Source organism: Sus scrofa, chromosome 15 (assembly GCF_000003025.6).
Source record: "Sus scrofa isolate TJ Tabasco breed Duroc chromosome 15, Sscrofa11.1, whole genome shotgun sequence".
NCBI classification, from domain to species: Eukaryota; Metazoa; Chordata; class Mammalia; order Artiodactyla; family Suidae; genus Sus; species Sus scrofa.
This window is the reverse complement of record NC_010457.5, coordinates 56,499,349-56,522,592: the sequence shown is the minus strand read 5'-3', so window position 1 is coordinate 56,522,592 and position 23,244 is coordinate 56,499,349. Positions and strand designations below refer to the sequence as shown.

Sequence of the window (23,244 nt, the reverse complement as noted above, 5' to 3'; positions counted from 1 at the left end):
CTTATAGGCTAAATATGTACTAGGGATGTAACATGATAAATTAACAGAGCTGTATATGTTGTTGACAGAGTAAATCCTAAGAGTTCTCATTACAAGGAAAAAAAAAATTTCCATTTCTTTAATTTTTTATTTATTTGAAGAGATTGATAGTCACTAAACACTGTGATAATCAATTCATTATATATATAAATTGAATCATTATCTTAAGTACCTTAAAGTTATACAGTGCTGTAGGTCAATACTTATCAATAAAATTGGTAGGAAAAAAAGGTATCAGGTATGTCCGAACTGCTGATCAAGTTATATGCCCTCAACCATATATAGTATGCAGACAAAAATAACAAATGACTCCTTAAGTTCACAAACTACAGACCAAGATGATTGGCCTACTCTACCAATTTTATACAAATTCCTTCCAAAAAACAAGAGGAAAGAATATTCTCCAACTCATTCTGAAAGACTAGCCAACATGGATCACCAAAACTTTGAATGGCTGTTATGTTTTTGTACAATCAGATCCATCAGCTTGTTTCTCTCTACTAGCTAGCATTTTCAGCTGACAGATTGTAAACAGAAATTAACAGGGATTGAAAGGAAGCTGCATCTTCCTGAATTATAGCTTCTTTGGTAGTCTGAAGTGGTGGTTATCAGTAAATTATAGGGCGTTACAAGAAAATTACAGGCCAACCTCACAAACAGATGCAAAACTAGTAAAAAAAAACAACAACAACAACACAAGACCAGCAACATCTATTAATATGACCAAAGTATTTTTATTTCAGAAATGAAAAGTTGATTTAATATTTGAAAAATCAATACTTCACACATTAATAGGACAAAAGAAAAAAAACTATGATCATCAAGAGATGTAGAAAAAGTATTTCATGAAACTTAATATCCATTCACAACTAAAACCTCATCACAAAGCAGAAACAGAAGAAAACATCCTTCATATGTAAAGAAAATATCCTTCATATGCATCTACAAAGAAAACCCTACAACAAACATCACACCTCATGTGTGAAGTTTATAAAAGGCTTAAACAACCCAGTTGTCATGGGGCACATGCATAAAATGATCAAGAGAAGCAGTGGAGCAGGAAGTACACAAACCTGGGAAGGGGAAACTTTCAGGGAGACAGAGACATTGTTTGGGGGGGGTCCTCCTTAAACGGTTTCCCAGGGATCAATCCTCAAGCTGCTTTTGGTACTTCTGTGCATGTTACACTTCACAATAAGAAAAGGTTTTAAGATGAGTATGTTTGAACTGCTGATCAAGTTATATGCCCTCAACCATATATACTATGCAGACAAAAATAACAAATGATCCCTTAAGTTCACAAAATTTGATGAATGGTGCTGAAAATATTAGCTATCCTGAAAACTAAGTTCAATATCCTAAGCTTGGCTATTTTCCTAAGGACTATTGTTACTTTTTTTCTTAAGCTCCTATGTTATAAAATTGAGAGTCTACAATGGTAGAAGAAAAAGCTCACCTTCCTTGAGCCTTCCTACAGAACGAAAGTTGAACCAAAACCTCAATTAATTCTGTGAATCCAAGAAGTCATAACCACGCAGAGACTGATTACTTAGATTTAGATTCAAAAATATCACAGCTCAAAATTTTGAGAAGAAAAGCTTCATTCCCATTATTAAGACAGAACCAATGAGAAATACCACGGAAATTCGTTAAAGAGTTTAGAAAGCTCTTCCATATCAATGTCTGCCTCTAAAGCGGGACCATATCCAACCACCTGAAGAGTACCTTCTGGAGCCACCTCCCAAGAAAGAGTTTTCCAAAACTTTCTAAAATAATCCAATTCAGAATGTAACAACCAGTACTAACAGAAAAATTTTCCTTAAATAGAACTCAAATCTCTTATTTGGATTATCTTCATTTTCCATTTACACAACCATCAGTGAAAATGGAAATAACTGGTCTTCCATTGTCAAATATTCTCTCAAATGGAAAGGCAAGAACAGGTTAAACTAGGACAAACTTCCTAAGGGAAAGTCTTTAAGTTAAGATGCCATACCCATGATGCCAGGCCAGGCTAACTCTTCATGGTCGTCCCTTTCCTTTCCTGGTGCCAGGTGGTTGAACCGATCCAGATGTTCTAACAGGCCACCCAGAAGAGGGACAGCTCCAGCCTCCTGCATTAGACCAGCATTTTTACTAAGCAGAAGGACTATAGACACTACTAGTTCTGGAAGGAGAATGCCTACATTTGAAAAGAAAAAAAAAGGCATTAGGATTTAAATAAAAGTGTTTATCCTACAAAACCACTTTATAAGCTTGCATTATGTTTAAATTCTGATAAATCACAAAATAACGATGTCCTTCAGCATACTTCTACAGGATTATTTATCTTTCATTGTAAAAGAAACAAATATAATTATCAAACAAAACCCTCTGAGCCATAAAAACACTTTTCAAAATCACTGTTTCAACAAAGAAGTATTAGTCTTTTATTCAGAAAACTGTTTTCAACTAAGTTGATTCAATAATCTACTCAATACTCAATACTCTACTGTCACAGAATTAACTTGGAAAAATATTAAGCAATGTGGGACTGTATTAAGGTCCTAAAAGGGGCAAGTAATTCTTATGCTGCTGAAATAAAATTAGACCATTAACCTCATTATTGAAGTGTTAATCATGGTGGTGACTCTAAATCACTAATTATATTTACAGGGATGTGATCTCATACTTGGCTGCTTAAATATAGAATTGTCAGTAACTAAAAAAAAAAAGCAGAAAGGGCAACGGGACTAGATGTATGGAGTAAAGGCATTCAGGTTTATCAGAAAATGATACATTCTAAAGCTCATCAATCTGCAAAAATAAACACATGCCCACAGGTAGGAAAGAAGACAGGTACCAGTGAAGTCCCCTTCTACAATGCAGGCCACCTCTGCAAAATGCCGCCAACTAGTAGAAGCAATGCTGGCTGCCACAGGCAGTATGTCTCCAATGTGTGTGCACAAAAGGGCTGTATACTTCTTCAGCAAGGAACCAACCCCCATGAGTTCAGGACCTGGAGGAAAGATTTAGACAATTTCATTCGCACAATGAAAATTTACTTGGTCAAAAACTTCATTGTTCCACTACTCTACTCTCATCTATACAACTTTTACCTATAATAATTTTCTCAAAGGCAGGATAGATTAACCCTGACTTAGTCCTTGGCTCCTTTTTCACCACATAATTTAAGAAACAGTGAATTTGGTTATATTGATTTTAATACACTGTACTATATACTGTCTAAAAACTGGAAAAATACTAAAGTCATAACTTAAGAGTTCTAAAATTTTATATCCAATATACAGATACTTTCTAAGTTCCCAGTCTTAATGCCTACAAATTACTCCAAATAAACAAAGTTAGGAAATTCTTCAATCTCATAAAATCTTCAACTTTTCCTCCTACATGGCTCTTAATAGCTTTTTTAGTCCTTGTGACCTTATGATATTGAGAGTTACCTCTTTCAGACTGAAATGGTACACCCATTTCAACCTGAAATTCTCCATCCTCTACAAGTGCCTAACTATTTTCAGGAAGTAACCAAATTATTTTAGAAAATATTAGCAATAAAAATATTAACAAGAGCAGTGGACCCTTCCATTTCTGCAGAGAAAACGACCTTACAGAGCCAGCCACTTCCTTTGGAGCTTGTGGAAAGTGCTCTACTCTACACTGTGCACAGATTGAGCACTTACATATCATCCTATTTTAATTTTCACAGGCACCCTCACATCTTATCCCAGCAAGAGTGGAGCAACCCACAGCCCCCAGAAGACTTAGTCCCGTGTGTGGCAGCTAATAAATCAGAGCTGTAACTGAAATTCAGTCTTCCTCCGATGATGATGCATTCTTCCACTACACCCAGCTAGCTCCCCAGGGTGACAAACAAAAGCTATGTCACCAGTTCATTCTCACATCATGTCATTCTCTTAACAATTCATTATTATCATGTGAAATAAATCTGATAAATCTTCTAGAAGACTAATTTGAACATAAAAGATGCTATTTCTCAGGTCTAAAGATTTAAATGTTAATGCAACAAAATAAAAACTATTGATGCATCTAATATAGAAACACTTTTTCAAATATGTGGAAACAAAATGAAACCTTCTCAAATTGGTGTATCTAATAGTGTAAGAACTACACATTTGGGCCATGCAGAATAGGCATGTCAAAAAGCCTAAATAAGAAAGCCCCAAAGGAGTTCCCATCATGGCGCAGTGGAAACGAATCTGACTAGGAACCATAAGATTGCAGGTTTGATCCCTGGCCTCGCTCAGTGAGTTAAGGATCCGGCATTGCCGTGGGCTGTGGTGTAGGTCACAGACGCAGCTTGGATCTGGCTTGCTGTGGCTGTGGCGTAGGCTGGCAGCTACAGCTCCAATTAGACCCCTAGCCTGGGAACCTCCATATGCCACGGGTGCAGCCCTAAAAAGGACAAAAGACAACAACAACAAAAAGCCCAAAATACACACAAGAAACTTTAACATTTAAGTGACTTACTAGAAATATCTGAAGTCTGACCAACACTTTCTCCTGGATAAAGTTTACTGATAAGTAAGCGCTGAAAACGCAGCAACAAATCCAAGGAAGCAGATCTCTCACGACTGTGCTGTTCAAAGTCTAGACATGATGATATCCGACGGGCAACATCTTTCAATCTGGCTACTGTCTGAGAAGCAATGTTTCTATGCAGGGGAAAGAGGATTGCAAAATTAAACGTTATGTTTATTTAAAAAGGGAAAAAAAGGTATAAAAAATTCACACCATAAACTAAAATCAGAAAAAAAGATCAAACACCCAGGTGACTTGCACCTGGCTTCCTTCCCCCTCAAATGTGTGTCACGTGTATGTGCAATAAGAACACCTCAGTCAAAACCAAGCAGAGGAGCACAAAAGACAAAAAAGGTAGATGATACCCTTTGCTTTACAAATGTGCTCCATGGCACGTGTGCAACAGCCCAAAATGATAGAAAACTCCTGTACAAACCTTTGGAAGGAAAGATAACCATGTTACTATTTTTTTGTCCAAAGTTGTATTTCAAATACAAACATGATGCTGTTCTTAAAGACAAGACCCACTCAAATTTCGGCATCTGCCACATAGGTCTGTCTTCAGACCTACGCAAGTAAGCACCTGGGTGGGCCATGTGGGCAATACCCAGGGCTCAGACAGTATAGGAAGGAAACAACGAAGTCCTACTGTAGAGCACAGGGAGCTATATTCAATATCCTGTGATAAACCATAATGGAAAAGAAGATGAAAAAGAATATATATAACTGAATCACTTTTCTGTACAGTAGGAATTAACACAACATTGTAAATCAACTATACTTCAATAAAATAAACTTTTAAGAAAAAAAAAGTGCAGAAAGGAAGACCAGAGTGGGTACAAATAGAACAACTCAGAGTCAGAGATGCTCACAGAACATGGCAGCAAGGAAAAGAGGAAAGAATCCAAGTCCAGCTATAGGATCTCACTTGAGTCATGAACCATCAGTAAGTAAATGGGGAAAAATGAAATAGTCTGGATCCATGAGCAGAATGCAGAGAACATGGGCACAGAGATCAAGACAAGGAAGGACAGTGGAAAACAAGAGTAGGTGACGGAGTGCCAGGCTGCTGGGACTAGATTCTGCCATGCTGAGTCACCAGAGTTTTGAAAAGAAAGTGACATCCTGTTTGTCTCTGAAGCCAGTGTGAAGGCAGATTAGAGGGCACAGGGAACACTAAGTAAGACCCTGCCACCCACAGACAATCTCAGTGCCAGGTGAACAAGGCATGATCCATGGTCCTGAGAACAGAAGGAGGAAGTAAGTAGTGGAGGAAAAGAGCCAAAGCAGAGCTTGGTTCTGGAAATGCTGTCAATGTAGCTCCACCACCCCAGCCCCAGCCCAGCCAGGAGGGTGAGGCCCAACTGCCGGCACCTGGCACTGCCACTGAGGAACAAGTCTGGGACCTCTGCACAGCACGAGGCCACGGAGAGGCATTCTGCTCCACTTCTGTGATTCATGATGTAACAGCAGGCTTGTAAAGAACCTGTTGATCATACCTACCCCCAAGGTTCATTCCAGGAACAAACAGCAGGAGCAGAAAATACAGGTGAACTCACATCCACAGAGTTGCAAAGAAAGAGCAGCACGGAGCCTTAGCTACAAGGGTCTCCCAGGCACACAAAATGCAGGTGGGCGCTCAGGTCCTTGTCTGCAGTCCACCTCACCTTTATGCTCCACAAGCCGATAACCTGCCTTAATAACCACAGTACAATAGAAGAAACTGTCTAGAATCTGGGTTTTATGCCTTACGTGATGGAGCAAAAGACAGTAATAAAATACAATATAAATGTTAACTTGTTTCCCTAATATAAAGTTCAGAACCATAATCAAAGTGTGCAATTCTGACAGGGTTCAGTAATTTAAAAAATCTTCAGGAGTTCCTGTCATGGCACAGTGGTTAAGAAATCCAACTAAGAACCATTGGGTTGCGGGTAAGATCCCTGGCCTTACTCAGGGGCTTAAGGATCAGGCGTTGCCATGAGCTGTGGTGTAGATTGCAGACGCGGCTCAGATCCCGAGTTCCTGTGGCTCTGGCGTAGGCTGGCGGCTACAGCTCCGATTTGACCCCTAGCCTGGGAACTTCCATATGCCATGGAAGCAGCCCTAGAAAAGGCAAAAAGACAAAAAAAAAAATATCTTCACAGCTCTCTATTTTCAAATAAAACGGTTTTCGGTGGCTCTTTGCCAGCATAAGAATTACTCTGAAACCTGTTCCATGGCTTACTTTGGGCAAGCTGCAGTTGCTCCAACCTGTTTTCCAAGGAATAAGTACATGTCTCCAAAACTCTTATATCTGTATAGGACATTACTCAACAATTGTGACAGCCAAGTCAATATACTGAGTCTCCTTTAGTTGCAAACACTCAAGGTAAAAAAAACAAATGTTAAAGTCTGTCTCTGCTAGGGGAGGGGCACATTATCTATGCTTATGAAAAGAGCCTGGATCATAGACATTCTGTTAGTGACAAAGCTGAAGATGTAATTTTTTCTATTTTTTGAAAATTTTTAAGGTACTATTTACTTCTATGTTTCAGTTTTTATTTTGTGTTTTCCAAACAAGTACATCTTCATTATAAACCTGCTGTGGAGACAACTCCTCCCTATATGCCAAAGGGATCAAAAGTAAAGAGGAAGGTTTAAAAGATAACCTATGAGGACAGTCTAGGGAGTGCTGTCCAACAGAAAAGTACTGCGTAGAGTCACAGGTATAAGTTAAAATGTGCTACCAGTCACATAAAAAGAACATGTGAAATCAGTATTAATAATGTATCTATTCCAATATATTGAAAATATTATCATTTCAACATAAAACCAGTAAGAAACAATGAGGAGTTCCCTTCGTGGCTCAGCAGTTGAAGAATCTGACTAGGATCCATGAGGATGCGGGTTCAATCTCTGGCCACGCTCAGTGGATTAAGGATCTGGTGTTGTCGTGAATTGTGGTGTAGGTCGCAGATGCAGCTTGGATCCCGAGTTGCTGTGGCGTAGGCTGGCAGCTGTAGCTCCAATTCGATCCCTAGACTGAGAACTTCCATGTGCCGCAGGTGTGGCTCTAAAAAGAAAAAAAAAAAAGAAAGCAATGAGATCTAAGTAGGTTTTTCACATGACATCTTCAAAGGCACTGTGTACTTTGCACATACAGCACACCTCAATTCAGATAACTAAATTTTCACTGAAAAAAACTTGATCTACACTTAAGACTGAAGTGAAAAGGTAAATTCATATGGCCAAGTTATTCCAAACATACTTTTAAGTTTTCTAACAGCTGAATTAAGTTTTTATTTTTATTTTACTCCTTTTTTTTCAGGGCTGCACCCATGGCATATGGGGTTCCCAGGTTAGGGGTTGAATCGGAGCTATAGTTGCCAGCCTACACCACAGCCACAGCAACTGGGGATCTGAGCCATGTCTGCAACCTATACCGCAGCTCAGGGCAACAATGGATCCCTGACCCACTGAGCGAAGCCAGGGATCGAACCCACCTCCTCATGGATACTAGCTGGACTCGTTACCACTATGCCACAATGGCAGCTCCCAGTCTTAAGTTTTTAAAATTGAACTTTAATTAATAAAAATTGAAAATTCAGTGTCTCCGCTACACTGGGCACATTTCAAGTGTTTATCAGGCAAACATGGCAAGCGATTGCCAGACTGAACAGCGCAGGTGCAGGTGGGTAAGATGGACAGGGTTCTACACACCAAGGAAACAGTCTGAAAAAGCAGGAGGGAAGGAGAGTGGCCCCTCTCGAGAGCAGTAACCTACCACAGGACCAAGGTCACAGAACCCAGCACTGGCTCTCTGCCAGCGACACCAGCGGGCCCAGACACAGCCTCCTCAGCCAAGAAAAGGGCAGTCAAGCACTCAGAAAAGCTCTTTTTGAGATACACACTTTTGCTTTAAAACTTCTGTGTAGAACTTTACCTTTTAATTCCAAACCACTCAATGTCCATTTTCTCACTTGATCCTTAATTAACTCTTGCAATGTAAACACTGCTCTTGTTATTACTCCCACACTTACCACACTGGGAAGAATCTGAGCTGCCAACTTCATAAGGGTAGTCACAAAGGAAATTTTCTAGGAACAATTCCAAAGCTCTTTTCACTACCACCAACACTGAGTTAATTCACTTTATATTTCAAATTGTTTTACTGAAGATCAGAATGTGTGAATATTGATTTTAAAAAAACCATCACGGAGTTCCTGTTGTAGTGCAGCAGTAACGAATATGACTAATAACCATGAGGTTGAGGGTTCGATCCCTGGCCTCGGCTCAGTGGGTTAAGGATCCGGTGTTACCGTGAGCTGTGGTGTAGGTCACAGACATGGCTTGGATCCTGCCGTTGCTGTGGCTATGGCACAGACCAGCAGCTGTAGCTCCAATTTGACCCCTAGCCTGGGAACCTCCATGTGCCTCGGGAGCGGCCCTAAAAAGCAAAAACTAAAAAACCATCATCAGATTAGAAAAAAACAAGAAAAAGGTGTTTTTTTTTTTTAATTAGCATTCACTAAAATCTATGAAAGTAACTAGCTCTAAAACCTCCTCTTTTAAAACTCTGTGTGCCCAGTAAATACTGACATTTCCAGGTATGGAGGGCAGACCACCCAACACCAGTACACTGCCTGCCACTGCTCTGTACTTATGTGCCTGAGCCAACCCTCTGAGACTCTCTGTCCTCCCTGTATAAAAAATAAGCCAGGAGCCACGTTTACACACAGCAGAGTTGTGTTATTAAAGGAGCAATCACTTTTCATTGTCTAACAAATGTTTGTCAGAAACCACCTTGCTTTTTTGCTATCTCCCTCTCTCTCTCTGGCCAAACCAGCAGCATGTCAAATCTCCTGGGCCAGGGATCAAACCCCTGCCACAGCAATGACAGCATCAGCTCCTTAACCTGCTAGCCACAAGGGAACTCTACTTTTTTGGTTTTTGAAAAGCACTGACAAGCAGGGTGACATTTTTCAGCAGGGTCTGACTGCTTCATCCCCTGTGTAGGCTAGCCTCTGTTTATATCCTGACCCTGAATGATTCTTACCTCTTCTTGATCTACACTTTGAAAATAACACTCACCATTCTTTTACTTACTTCAGCTTTTAAATGTTGTCTTATAAAGTAATACATATAAACCTATAATATACAGAATAAGTCAATGACACAACCAGATTAAAAAAAAAACACCTTACCATGATGATTTTCATGTGTATCTACCTGCTTAAGAAGGATAAGAATCTCTTTCTATGTTTATCACACTCGAAGTTTCTCCTGTGCAGAAACCTTCAGAATCTGCAATTCTACTTCAAATACTCTAACTACTCTAAACTCTTTATGACAAAGAGTCAGCTCTTTATCATAAATCCTATCCTAGGTAATTTTCTGAGTATTTCCTCAATGACCAAACACATTTGAGACCCTAGCATTTGATCTCACTGTTTTAAAATGAAAACCAATCATCATCCTATTAAAATATATCTAATACTATTTACCTAAGAAGCTGTTGTATGAGCTGAACAAGAGGCAAACACTGTTTTCCAGAAGATTCATAGATTCCCGTATTAATAAGATCTTTATCCAATGGAGTCCTACTTCTATGAAATGTTGAGGCATTTGCTTCCTGTTCATCAATTTCTTTTTCCTTCTGTGCTTCTTTTTTGGCTTCAATATCCTGTAATTCATGAAACAGAAACTGGTTACTGGTTACTGGTTACCCCCTCTTTTTTTTTTTTTTTTTTTTGCTTTTTAGGGCTACACCTGCAGCACATGGAGGTTCCCAGGCTAGGGGTCAAATCAGAGCTATAGCCACCAGCCTATGCCACAGCAATGCAAGATCCAAGCTGCATCTGTAACTACACCACAGCTCATGATGATGCCAGATCCCCACCCCACTGAGCGAGGCCAGGGATCGAACCCGAGTTCTCTTGGATACTAGTCAGATTTGTTTCCACTGAGACATGATGGGAACTCCATTTTTTTTTTTTTTTCCTCTTTTTATAGCCACATCTGAGGCATATGGAAGTACCCAGGCTAAGGGTTGAATTGGAGCTGTAGCTGCTGGCCTATATCATAGCAATACCGGATCTGAGCCACATCTGTGACCTATGCTGCAGCTTCAGCAATGCCAAATCCTTAACCCACTGAGAGAAGCCAGGGATTGAACCTCCATCCTCACAGAGATGATGATGAGTTCTTAACCTGCTGAGCCACAATGGGAATCTCCAAGGTTACTGGTTATCTGAGCAGCAGGTGTGAAGGCACCCTGGACTGAGCCCTGGTCCCCCTGACTCACACACCTGATGACACTGGCCCACACCCAGCCTTTGGAAATCACACCACTCTGTTGCTCAGTTTCTAAACAGATAATTGTCCAACAAACCCAATGTCAGGCTGCCAGTGCCAATGGTCTCCAGCCTCCATCTGTGAAGTTCCTGAAATCTTTATCCCTGTTACCAGCTCTCACAAAACCCAATATAATCACCTAGGCAGAATCTATCTGCTTTGTAAACATGAAGAAATAAATCTCAGAATGGGAGGATATATTCCCAAGTTATGCACCTGATGTGAAATATCCAAAATAGAGAAAGTATTCTTACAGCTCAAATATTAAAAGAAATATAACTCAATTTAAAAATAAGCAAAAAATCTGAATAGACATATCTTCAAAGAGGATACACAAATGTCTAATGAGCACATGAAAAGATGTTCGATAACATTAGTCATCAGGGAAAATCACATCTGCTAGAACAGCAGTAAACACTGTCAAGGATGTGGAGAAACTAGAGCTACAGGGAACATAAAATGGTACAGCCACTTAAGAAAACACTCTGGCCATTCCTCAAAACACTAAACGCAGAGTTATCATAAAACTCAGCAACTCTACTTCGAGGCATACGCTCATAAGAAATAAAGACATGACCAAATAAAAATCCATAGACACATGTTCATCACAGCATTATTTATAACTTAGAAGAGGGAAGGAACAACCCAAATGTCCACCAGCTGATGAATGGATAAACAAAATGTGCTATACCATACAATGGAATATTGCTTAGCAATTCTAAAAAATGAAGTACAGCATGGATGTTACAACCTTGTTAAACTCTGAAAACACTATGTTAAGTGGAAAAGGCCAGACACAAAAGGCTGCATACTTATACATCCACTTATTAAATGCCCAGGACAAGGAAATATCTGGAGGCAGAAGGTAAATTAGTGGTGGTCAATGGATGGGAGGAGTGGGGAATGGGGAGCGACTGTCACAAAGCACAGAGTTTCCAGTAGATAATTTATATCTCAGTAAAGCTGTTACTTAAAAAAATTTTTAAAAGAAGTATTATCTTTTGTCAGTCATAATGCAATCAATATTCCTGAGGACCTATTATGTACCAATCATTGTTCTAGTAATCAAATTTACTGTGAAAAAGCATATGAGTTTTTCCTTCTGGGCTTTATTTTCTTATGGCAAAAGGCAAAACAATCTAAATACAAATAGTCCTCCCCATCCTGAAGGGTTGTGGGATGAAGACCTTGACTAAGTGGTAGGATTGGAACCATGCCACCCACTCTTTTTTTTTTTTTTTTTTGTCTTTTTTTTGCTATTTCTTGGGCCACTCCTGTGGCATATGGAGGTTCCCAGGCTAGGGGTTGAATTGGAGCTGCAGCCACCGGCCTACGCCAGAGCCACAGCAACGTGGGATCCGAGCCGCGTCTGCAACCTACACCACAGTTCACTGCAACGCCGGATCGCTAACCCACTGAGCAAGGCCAGGGATCAAACCTGCAACATCATGGTTCCTAGTCGGATTCGTTAACCACTACGCCATGACGGGAACTCCGAATGCCACCCACTCTTAAAGCTAAGAGGCAACACAGATCAGAAAGCTGTCTGTCCTTTGGATCCAACTGCATTTCTAAAACTTGTTCCTAATAATCATTTTTATAACTTCAAGAATGTAATATAAAACTATTCATAGTGGTAAAAATATCTAAAACCTAAAGGGTCAATAGAAAACTTAAAAAAAAAAAAAAAAAATGATTTCCTTTCCATGTAGCGGATTTCCCCAAAGCAATGGAACAAACAGACAGAGCAATATGACACCAATGAGAGAAAAAGATACAAACCACTGAGACCAGTTCTGGCACCATAAGAAGTATCATTAGTAAATTTTTGCATTTTTGAAAGTTTGGAAGACTATACACCAAAAATATTAACAACGGTTATTCATAAGTGATGAGAGTTATTTGGTTTATGCCTTTCAGTAGCTTCAAAAACATTTTTGTTTTAAAACAAATGGCCTTCTGGCTATTTTTTAGGCACCTTAATTATTTTCACAGGGATCACAATCTGCATACCTCTGTAGGCCACCTCCCCCTCCTACGGTCCTGCTCTCCAGCAGAAAGCAAAGAATAAACATTTGCTAACTAAATTAACAGTTTCTAAAAATGCTGCATGGTCATGTCAAGGTTACTGTCTGGTCCACATGTGGACTGGGCACCTCTGCCTGTTTGCTGTCACTGCTCCCATCAGGTGAGCTGTCACACTGAGACACGTGGGCACAGGAAGAATAAGAAGAAGCTGGAGTCAGCAAACCTGCCACTCACTGGTCACGACACCTTATCAAATCACTCAACTTCTGCGGTGCTTAGGTCACATCTATAAAATGGAATTTTAAGACGACTTTTTCCATTCAATGTAAAATAAAATTCACATTTTATGGCAAGGCAAGAAAAATTTAAACATAGAAAACTTTTCTCTGTCCTTTCACCTCCTCTCTCCCCCTCAATGTGCACTGCGTATCTGCATTCTACATCATTCACCCTTTCCTGTCAGCATAAATATCTGCTCAACCATAAACAGCAATAATCTCCCAGCATCAACAAGACAACTCCTTAATCCTGCTATATAGGACAGGTAACCATATCTAGTCACTTGTGATGGAACATGATGCAGAATAATGTGAGAAAAAAGAATGTATATATATGAATGACTAGGTCACTTTGCTATACAGCAGAAATTGACAGAACATTGTAAAGAAGCTATAATAGAAAAAATAAAAATCTTAAAAAAAAAAAAAGACTCCTTAAAAGATAACCTTCCTTCTTGATTTTGTAAAGGGTCACAATGACACTTAGATCTGGACTGTGTAAACTGACAACAATACATCATTGAATGTACAGCCCTCTGTCTCAAAAAGCTTAAGTAACTGTGCCTTGACTTCAAAGAAAAAGTTCTCAGAGCTCTCTGGGATACTATTCCCGGGTATAATCCTCAATTTGGCTCAAATAAAATTTTCCATTTCTTTCTTAGGTTGACTAATTCTCCTTTGACAACAACAACATGGTTAACAAGGTTAAAAGAGAAAACAAAGTAAACAGCATACTATCTAGAAAATAATAAGGTACACAAAGAATAATAGTTATTAACATCAGTACATATATGATTTCTTCTAATTTTTTCAATATAATCAATAAGTCTATCTTCAAAAGCATTTTTAATACAGTCACTTCACCTAATTTTATCAGTGTAAGTTTTTAAATTGGAAACTATTAAATGATGAATGCAACAAAAGAAGCTTGAATGGCCAATAAACACATGCAAATGCAAATCATTCCCCTACCCTATCTCCAGAATAGCTAAAAGTAAAAACTGACCTGCCTTCTACTGATGAAGTCAAGAAGGGCTAGAACTCTCAAAGAGGTAGGTTCAAATGCAAAGGGCACAACCACTTTGGGAAACTATAAACATACACCTACCCTAGGATTCAGAAAATTCTAATTCAAAATATTTACCCAAGAAAGAAAAATACACATTTACTAAAGGATTTGTATACAGCATAATCACAGCAGCTTTATAGAGTCAAAATCATCAAATGTCTGTCCACAGACAATGGATAGACCAATAATTTCATAATCAGACAATGGAGCACTCCTCAACAGCAAAAACAAGGTAATAATACATCCAACACAGGTGAATCTATAAATCATTATCAAGAAAAATAAAGCTAAAAGGAGGGAAGGGAGGGAGAAAGGGAGGAAGAAGGAAATAAAGCTGACAAAAAAAAGTACATACTATGATTCCTTTTCTGTAATAATCAACTGGCAAATTAACATCATCTGAGGGAGAGAGAAAAGTGTCCTAACTTCAAATGCAAAGGGGCACAAAGGCACTCTCTAGGATGATGGAAATGATTTATACTATGATTGCAGTATATGTCAAATTCATTAGACATTTAAAATGAGTGCATTTTATAACTTTTTTTATTATAGTTGATATACAGTATTAATGGCTCAATTTTTTTGAATGAGTAAGATAAAAGAGTTTTAAAACTACAGAAATATCTGGATGTTACTAAATGTTCTATGCTTCAGTTTTTTAATAATTCTGGCAAAAGGCTATTATTTCTTCATGAGTATGAACATGGTGTTTCACTGGCAGGTAAAATTGCTTCCTTCAGCTCATACACACATACTCCTAAAACCATACCTGAATTTCTGCAGTAATAGCTGCATTTAAGGCTGACTCTAAGCCTCCATCAGCCATCAAGCTGCCCACAAGAAGATCAATCATAAATCGACGACCTGGACTTATGTTAACATCATTGCCTGAAACTGGAAAAGAGAAAGTGTTTTTGCCAATTTAAGGTCAGTATCATTCCCCCTGTCCCAGCACCCCCTCCCGACACCTCCTCCCATGCCCACCCCACCTCACCCCTGCTCCTGGCCCAAGCCCACCTGCACAGGGCAGAAGAGCAGAGAGTGCCCGGGCCCGCTCCTCAGCGGTAGGCAGCAGCACAGACCACCCGCTCTGCAGCACAGCCTGGGCAGCTGCCTGCACAGTACTCAACACGCCCGCACTGCTGGCCAGGGCCACCACGGTCTGCTTCAGGCTGTTGAGAAGGATGCTGCCCAGACCTAAACCAAGGAATTCTGGGTCAACCTGGTGACTAATGGCAGCATGCAACTGAAAGGAGAAAAACAATTTTCACTTAGAAGCCCTAAAAACATGTGCTTTTCAAATCTTATTAAAGATGAAGTAATACTGCAAACTGAGTTTTATTCAAATAAAATAACTCCCAATACAGGTATTTTTTTTTAACTAGACTAAAATTTTTTTACCGATAGTAGCTAAGAATCCATAGTAAGGTATTTCGTAAGAGGAATTTTTTAAACCCAACTGTAAGTATGAATAGGAAAGAGCTCAAGAACAACAAAGAGGTTAAGACACGTGAAAATATTAACCCCTACCCCACCCCAAACCATCTGTACCAAACACAGAAATAGTGAATATAATATAACCAAAAGAAATGCCTCAAGGGCCAAATCAAAACTCACAGGGACACACACAGCAGGAGCCAAATGGTTCAGGGCTCTGAGAGCAGATCAAAGCCTTCTGAGAAACAAAAGGCCTGGGGCAGCCCACTGAACCTAGCTTCCTTCCTGTCAGCTAGCCAGGGCCTGAGGGCAACACACAAAGTTCTGGAGACAAAGAAATCCCACAGGAAATCAGAGACCCAGCCTACCCTGTGAACAGATGTGAAATCAGACTTACACCCACCCCCTAGGTATGGGTATCACAGGTCAGGAATTGAACACCAAAACTCATCTAGAGCCCCGGAACCAATGGAACCTCAGAGACACAAATACAAAACTGCCCTCTGAGGGCATCTCCATGGCCAAGGGCAAAGGGATACCCCACAAACCCTCCCCTGAAGGTGGCCTCACAGTCATAAAGGACAGTCTTATTAGGTCACCAGGAGTCACAGAGTAAGAGGCAAAAAACATACCCAAGGAGATATTGGCAACAACAACAATAAAAACTAGAATGAATCCATACAATATGTAAATTTAGGAATCAAGGAAGGAACAGAACCCAGAAGATGAGAATATAATGGGTATGTGAAAGCCTTGGAAAACACCCAAAAAAATTAATTATGAGAGTTAAAAAACAAAAACAAAAACCAGCTATAGGAATAAAAACCTCAAAGCATAGGTGTGAAGAGGATAGGACTCAGGTTCTAGCCCTAAACTTCTGTGCTCCGAGTCCCTAACCTGGGCAATGTTCCTGAACTCCATGTCTCCTGTCTGTGCAATACAGATGGAGGGCCTCACTTCCCAGAGGGCTGGCATAAGGATTTGATGATTCAGAATGTGTAGAGCAATGCTCATATAAGTTTAAGTCAACGGACAATTCAAAAATACGGAATGTTCAACTAAAGGATTTGTGAATTGAAAGACAGCATCAAGTAAACCATCCAGAAAACAGAACAGAAAGATTAAAAAAGTGAGCATTTAGAAAGAGATTTTAGGGAATTCCCATTGTGGCACAGGGGAAACACACCCGACTAGTATCCATGAGGATGTGGGTTTGATCCCTGGCCTTGCTCAGTGGGTCGGGGATCCGGCATTGCCATGAGTTGTGGTGTAGGTCACAGACATGGCTAGGATCCCACGTTGCTGTGGCTGTGATGGAGGCCAGCAGCTACAGCTCCGATTAGACCCCCAGCCTGGGAACCTCCACATGCCATGGGTGTGGCCCTAAAAAGCAAACAAAAATAAAAAGAGATTTTAAGCTACCAAAGAAATTATGATACTTGGAAAAATAAAATGAGAAAGTTCAACATACATTTAGTAGGACTTTCCAAGGGGAAAAGGAGAAAAGTAAATAAAAAGGAGAAAACTATCACAATGTTAAACAGTGAAGAGTTTTCAAAACTTCACAGAGATGAGCTATAATAAAAATATTTTTACATTAAAAAAAACTTAGTAAAGATAAGTAATCTCAGAGTGAATGAGAATCATAATCTTAAATTATATGTACAAAAATAAATGCTGACCTAAACATAATGTATTACAAAACAAAGACAAAAATCTAAAAGGCTAGCAAAGAGAAAGACAAACTGACTATAAAGAAACAATAATTGCACTAATACAAGATTTCTCATTGGCAAGAGTAAAGGTCAGAAGATATTAGTACTTATTTGAAGTACTGATAAAATAACACACAACCTAAAAAGATAGGCCCCATTAAATTATCTCCAGAGGTGCTGAAGCAGAGTTTTTTCAAGGTTAACTCACAGACCTTAAAGAAACTTACTGAAAAGGGTACCCAGGAAGGACGTGATGTAATCAACAATGACAAAACATTGGTTTAAAAAAAAAAAAAGGAATATATATCTTAGTATGTATGGCCACTTAGCAATGATGATTATGGAGTTCCCACCGTGGCTCAGTGGTGAACCAATCCGACCTGAGGTTGCAGGTTCAATCCCTGGCCTTGCTCAGTGGGTTAAGGATCCAGCGTTGCTGTGAACTATGGTGTGTAGGTCACAGATGCAGCTCAGATCCCGAGTTGCTATGGCTCTGGCATAGGCTGGCGGCTACAGCTCTGATTAGATCCCTAGCCTGGGAACCTCCATATGCCGTCAGAGCGGCCATAGAAAAGGCGAGAAGACAAAAAAAAAAAAAAAAAAAAAAAAAAAAAAAAAAAAGATGATGATTATGATAATTAATTTAAGGAAAGTTTAAAAATAATTACTATATTTCACCAATCCTAAGAGATATTTTTTTTATGTCTTAACAAATCTAAAACCAGAATGTTATCTTACACATTGCAATTAAGTGTTTTTCTTTTAGCACACACAAAAAATACTGTGCCTTGGATCCAATGTAACAACAGACTACAGAGCAATTAAAACACTTAAGGTAGAAAGGGGAGTTAAATTTTAATGTAGCCTATGATCCCTATATTTTTAAAGAAGAGAAGTACTGATTACTTAATACTTTGTAGCATTAACAAATATTTAAATTTTTGATAATAAGATTAATGTTCAAAAATCAAATTTTAAAACTTATGAACAATGAAAAGGATGTGGAAAGGAAAAAATTTTTAGAAACATGATCAAAGGCAAACAATAAAATGATGAACAAACTTACACAAAACTAAATTCAATGTTAGTAACACATGTAACACAGTCTTTCTCTACAGAGCTGTCCAGAGCAGCAACAACACTGCAAGATCATGGGAAGCAACAGCCACCTGGGCAGATCCATGGCAGGGACACTACACCATAGGTATTCTGCTAAATAAGCTCCTACAGAAGACTACTGGAGAAAGAGGTACTCTCCAAATTTCTGATAATTCTACTTTGCAACTAAACATTATGTTTATTTCTGTGCTTTGTGGAAGCCAAAGCAAAAATGGCAAGAGAACAGAAGGTGAGACATGATGAGTCACACAGAAATCCTCAAGTTATAAAAGTGGAAAATTATATTGTTGAGAAAACTTTCTGACATTAAGTCACCGAGTTTAATTACAAGAAACACATGGCAATCAAAGATTTCACCTATAGTTTTACTTTAAAAAAAAAAAGGAAATGAAAAAAAATTTTGTAGCTTTTCTTATTTTGATGTTTAACCTTAACCTTCCCTGAGAGGAAGAGGAAGTACTACTGGAGGAAACAGAACTTCCTGACTGAAGCTCTCCTCAGTCCAGAGGAGAGACCAGCAACCACATTTAGCTGGATTCTCAATCACTTACTGTCCATCCAGTCACTTCACACACACAACAACAGTAAATTCAAGACTGACTAACTGATGAAAACAACAAGCTGATTATAACAGTAATAACGCAATCCACATACATTCTCACCTGCATGCAGGGAATGACTCCCAGGATAATATAAAATAACTAGACTGATTTTTTTTAAGCCCCATACACAATAAACTCCATTACAATCTTACTTTAATTAAAACACTTGAAAATTTCCATTAGCAGTTCATTTAAGAGGCTAAAACCCATACCCCTTAATATGTATAAACATCATTACAAATATGTTAAGATACTTACGAGGGGTGGGGAGGAAAGGAAATCATGAATACCTGAAGTCGTAGAAGATTCAGTGTTGCCACAGCCATACATTCTTTCTCTTGGGGTGGGGGCCAGTCAGCAGTGCCATCCATTCCCTCACTAACTTGCCGCAGAAGGAGGTCTAACTGCTCAAAAGTCATTGAGCAGATGTCTACCACAAAAGGGACGCGGAGACCAATGGACCACTCCGAACAAGATGACCAAGCAAAACTCTATGGAAGAAACACAAGAACCTAAAATGAATCTACATATTCATCTATCCACAGGAGATGCATCATTGCAAATAACAAAGATACCTCAAATTACTAGTTATCCATCCCTCTAACTGTCCCAAATGCATAAGCACTTTCACAGTTATCTAAATCACATAACAGCTTCCAATTTTCTTTCTCATTTGCCACTAATAGGTAAAAAGTTTTTCAAAAATCTTTTCACTATCAAAATTAGTCAACTCAGTAAGTTAAAATGGGATATTAAAAACTGTTAAAATAACCCAAGAGAAGTCAGGAAACAACAAAGGAACAAAAAGAAGAGAACAAACAAAATAATGGTAGACATTAAATGAATCTGAACATACAACAAAAACACAAGAGATTGTCAGGATGTAGGGAAAAACAGAACCCAACTATACAGTAGCTACAAGAAATCTACCTTAAATATCAAAATATAAAAATTACTTAGTAAAGGGACAGAAAGTGGTGATATTAACATCAAAGGACACCTCAGAGGAAGGAAACTAACAGGGCTAGAGAGGGTCATTATATAATGATAAAAGGGTCAATTCACAAGAAGACGGAACAATAATGAATGTATATGTCCCTAACAAGAGAACTACAAAACACATGGAAGTAAAATCTGACAAATCAAAGAAGAGGTAGATAAATCCACATATATGATTAAAGATATCAAACTACCCTCCTAACAACAGACAGAACAAGTCGACATAAAATTAGTAAAGATTTAAAAGAAATGAACAAAACAAGAGTTCCTGTCACGGCTCAGTGGTAACAAACCCGACTAATACCCACAAGGATGCAACTTTGATCCCTGGTCTTGCTCAGTAGGTTAAAGATCTGGCGTTGCCATGAGCTGCAGTGTAGGTTACAGACACAGCTCGGATCTGGCATTGCTATGGCTGTGGTGTAGGCCGGCAACTACAGCTCCAATTCAACCCCTAGCCTGGGAACTTCCATATGCTACAGGTGAGGCCCTAAAAAGACAACAACAACAACAAAAAAAAAAGGACTACATCAAAATGACCTTCATAAAACACTTCACCCAAACTGCAGAATACACACAATTTTCAAGAATGCAAGGAACATTCACCATGATAAATCATATTCTAAGTCATAAAAAAATTCTCAACTATTTAAAAAAGTGAAATCATATAAAGTACGTTCTCAGAACATAATAAAATTAAGCTAGAAACCAACAACAGAACTAGAAATCAACAAGAATAAATCAGATGTTAATAACTGGAAAAATCTCCAAGCACTTGAAAATTAAAACAGGTTTCTACATTCCAATTAAGGTAGCAAAATACTGATTCTAAGTAGATTGCAAAGAGTTATGTAGTATACAGAAATTCCTACAGCAACCACAAAAAAAAATTTAAGAACCTATAAAAAGAAGTCAAATTAAAATAAAGTTAAATGAGATGCCAAAAATATGTACATATATCTCCCCAAAAAACAAGAGATGTAAAATAGAAGAACAAATAATAGAAAACCGTCAAAAACCAAACAGTAAAGCTGAAGATCTAATCTTTATGTCAACAATTATAGTAAATGCGTAAATGATCTAAATTTCCAATTAAAAGACAGATTGACAAGAATTTTTTAAAAAGTGCAGCTATACACGGCATCCAAGAAAAACACTACATAGATGAGATAGGCAGGTTAAAATTTAAAGATATAAATTTAACAAAACATGGACAGGACATGTACGCTGAAAACACTAATAAATGAAATCAAGGAAGATACAAATAAATGTTTAGACACAATATTTTGATAGATGAGAAGACTCAATATAGTAAAAATGTGAATTCTCCATAAACAGATAACATGTTGAATATACTTCCTATCAAAGTCCAAGTAAGATATTTTTACAAATGTAGACAAGATTATTTTAAATTTTAAGAGATAGGCAAAAGGACTAGAAAATAGACATAAAATTTTTTCAAATAAAAAGATGGAAAAGTTATAATACACAAATACTAATTAAATGAAAATAAAACTGGAGTACCCAAATTAAAATCAGACATAAGAAACTTCAGAGCAAGGAAAAAGAAGGATAAAGGGGAGACACTGAATAAAAACTGAAGGGTCAATTCGCCAAGACAACAAAATAGTCTCAAAGGGGTATGCATCAAACAAAAGAGCTTCAAAATACATAAAACAAAAATTGAATCCTAAAATTGCTCTTGAATCTCAAGTTACCCCAAATAACCAAAGGAATCCCGAAAAAGAATAAGACTGAAAGACTCACAATTCCTATTTCAAAACTTACTACAAAGCTAGAGTAATCAAAGCAGTGTAGTTCTGGCATAAAGACAGACTTACAGACCAATGAAATAAAAAATAGCCCAGAGATAGACCCTTCCTTAGGTGGTCAAATAATTTCTAACAGGTGCCAAGATTGCAGAAAGAACAATCTTTTCTACAAATGGTGCTGGGTAAACTGCAAAAAAAAAAAAAAAAAAAAATCAACTGGACTCTTAACTTACACCATACATGATAATTAACTCAAAATGGATCAAAGATATACACATAAAACCTAAAACTATGAAACTATTAGAAGACTCTGGAAAATCTACATGATGATGCATTTCTTTGATATATATAGCACAAATGTCACAGACAACAAAAGAAAAATTAAAATTTTTCTGCATCAAAGACCACTATTAACATAATAAAAAGAAAACCACATAATGGGGGGAAAACATATACCTGATAAGGGATTAAGACCCAAACACAAATCTGATTCAAAAATGGGCAAAGGACTTGAATACCTTTCTCCAGAAAAGATAAACAAATGGTCAAAAAGCACATGCAAAGATGCTCAACATCTTTTTCATTAGGGAAGTGCAAATCAAAACCACGATGTGATCGGAGTTCCCACCATGGCGCAGCGGAAACGAATTGGACTAGGAACCGTAACGTTGCAGGTTTGATTCCTGGCCTTGCTCGGGGGATAAGGATCTGGCATTGCCATGATCTGTGGTGTAGGTCACAGATGTGGCTCGGATCCTGAGTTGCTGTGGCTCTGGTGTAGGCTGACAACAACAGCACCATTTTAGACCCCTAGTCTGGGAACCTCCATATGCCATGGGTGTGGTCCTAAAAGGACAAAAGACAAAAAACCAAAAAACAAAACCCACAATGTGATACCACTTCATACCCACTGGAATGGCCTTAAAAAATATTTCTTAAAAAAGAAAATAACCAGTCTTGACAAGGATGTGGAAAAATTGAAACCCTTGCGCATACCTGGTACAGCTGATGTGGAAAAACAGTAAGGCAGTTCATCAAAGATTTAAACATAGTTACCATAATGATCCAGCAATTCCACTCCTAGATATATACTGGAAAAAAAACAAAACTGAAAGCAAAGACTCTACACTAATAGAGTCTACACCAGATATTTCTACACTAATATTTATAGCTGCATAATTTACAACAGCTAAAAGACACAAACAACCCATGTGTCCACTGAAGGAGGAATGATTTTTTAAATGTGGGAAATAGATAAATAGATGAGTATTATTAAGCCTTTAATAGGAATAAAATCCTTATACATGCTGT

At 38.3% G+C, this 23,244-nt stretch overlaps 1 protein-coding gene across 5 annotated transcripts in view; it reads right to left on the bottom strand.

The window, feature by feature from the left end:
* Positions 1-23,244, bottom strand: part of HERC2 (HECT and RLD domain containing E3 ubiquitin protein ligase 2) — a 211,689-nt gene that overhangs the window by 127,213 nt on the left and 61,232 nt on the right. For all 5 annotated transcript variants that reach the window (XM_021075343.1, XM_021075345.1, XM_021075344.1 and 2 more), the window contains 7 exons: positions 19,453-19,653; positions 15,307-15,535; positions 15,059-15,183; positions 10,065-10,243; positions 4,528-4,712; positions 2,882-3,037; positions 2,036-2,221 (listed from right to left, as the gene is read on the bottom strand). In XM_021075343.1, coding sequence (XP_020931002.1) covers positions 2,036-2,221; positions 2,882-3,037; positions 4,528-4,712; positions 10,065-10,243; positions 15,059-15,183; positions 15,307-15,535; positions 19,453-19,653 — 1,261 coding nt within the window. The remainder of the gene's footprint in view (positions 1-2,035; positions 2,222-2,881; positions 3,038-4,527; positions 4,713-10,064; positions 10,244-15,058; positions 15,184-15,306; positions 15,536-19,452; positions 19,654-23,244) is intronic.